This window comes from Sinocyclocheilus grahami, unplaced genomic scaffold (assembly GCF_001515645.1).
Source record: "Sinocyclocheilus grahami isolate Dianchi unplaced genomic scaffold, SAMN03320097.WGS_v1.1 scaffold11577.1, whole genome shotgun sequence".
Classification (NCBI taxonomy): domain Eukaryota; kingdom Metazoa; phylum Chordata; class Actinopteri; order Cypriniformes; family Cyprinidae; genus Sinocyclocheilus; species Sinocyclocheilus grahami.
The window spans coordinates 5,565-6,576 of NW_015513916.1; the positions used below are offsets into that span (position 1 = coordinate 5,565).

At 38.1% G+C, this 1,012-nt stretch overlaps 1 protein-coding gene across 1 annotated transcript in view; it reads left to right on the forward strand.

The window, feature by feature from the left end:
• Positions 1-991, forward strand: part of LOC107578704 (ATP-binding cassette sub-family A member 1-like) — a gene marked incomplete at both ends in the record, with an annotated part of 2,493 nt that extends 1,502 nt beyond the window's left edge. Inside the window, 2 exons of the mRNA XM_016264633.1 lie at positions 561-766; positions 861-991. Coding sequence (XP_016120119.1) covers positions 561-766; positions 861-991 — 337 coding nt within the window. The remainder of the gene's footprint in view (positions 1-560; positions 767-860) is intronic.
• Between the last annotated feature and the right edge of the window lie 21 nt (positions 992-1,012).

Consider the following 1,012-nt stretch of genomic DNA (forward strand, 5'->3'; position numbering starts at 1 on the left):
CTTTCTTTTCTCCTCCTACACCATTTCCTTTCCATCTCATAATCCATCTGTCTCCCACATACATACTTTCACATAAAACACATCAACAACCAATCATGATTCCCATAGCACATGCATGTCACAACCAGCTGGATTTCACGTGTGTCGGGAGAAAGGCACATGCAAAACGTGTCTGGATGTCCTTTTCCATGAATTGTGTGGGATTTTGAGTTTTGAATATGTCTAATTCAGCAATATGACGTATGTTAGTAATCCAAAATGAGATGTGAAAGATAAAAAGGAAGTGAAAATCAAATTGAATGTAGATTAAAGAGATGTATAACATGACTGGAGAAGACAAACAATACGCCGTCATTTTGAATGGGTCAAAAGTTCCCTTTTACAGTAATACAAGACCAAGCTAAAGACTATTACAGGTCAAATAGATTATTTTAGGTAAGTTATAAAAGTTATTAATTAAATCACACACTGTAGCATGTTTATAGTCTAATACAGTCAAATAAAATCAACTCACTATCTAAAAAAGACACATTGTGACTTAATGGTGTTGTTTTTTACAGTGTGTAAACCTGGATAAACTTGAACCTGTGAGCACAGAGGAGAAACTGGTGAACGAGTCCATAAGTCTCCTGGATAACAGAAAATTTTGGGCGGGAATTGTGTTTTTGGACATGCAGTCCAACAGCTCTGAACTTCCCCCACACGTCAATTACAAGATCCGCATGGACATTGACAATGTGGAGCGCACAAACAAGATTAAAGATGGGTAAGTCAGTGTTTTCTTTTCTTAACTGCCCAATGATGGAGACTAGATAGTATGCTGTGAAATCACATGCTTATTGTGTTTTTTTTGTTTGCAGGTATTGGGATCCTGGTCCCAGGGCTGATCCGTTTGAGGATTTGCGGTATATTTGGGGAGGATTTACTTACCTTCAGGATGTAGTTGAACACAGCATCATCAGAGCAATTACTGGGACCAAAGAGAAGACTGGTGTTTACATCCAACAGATGC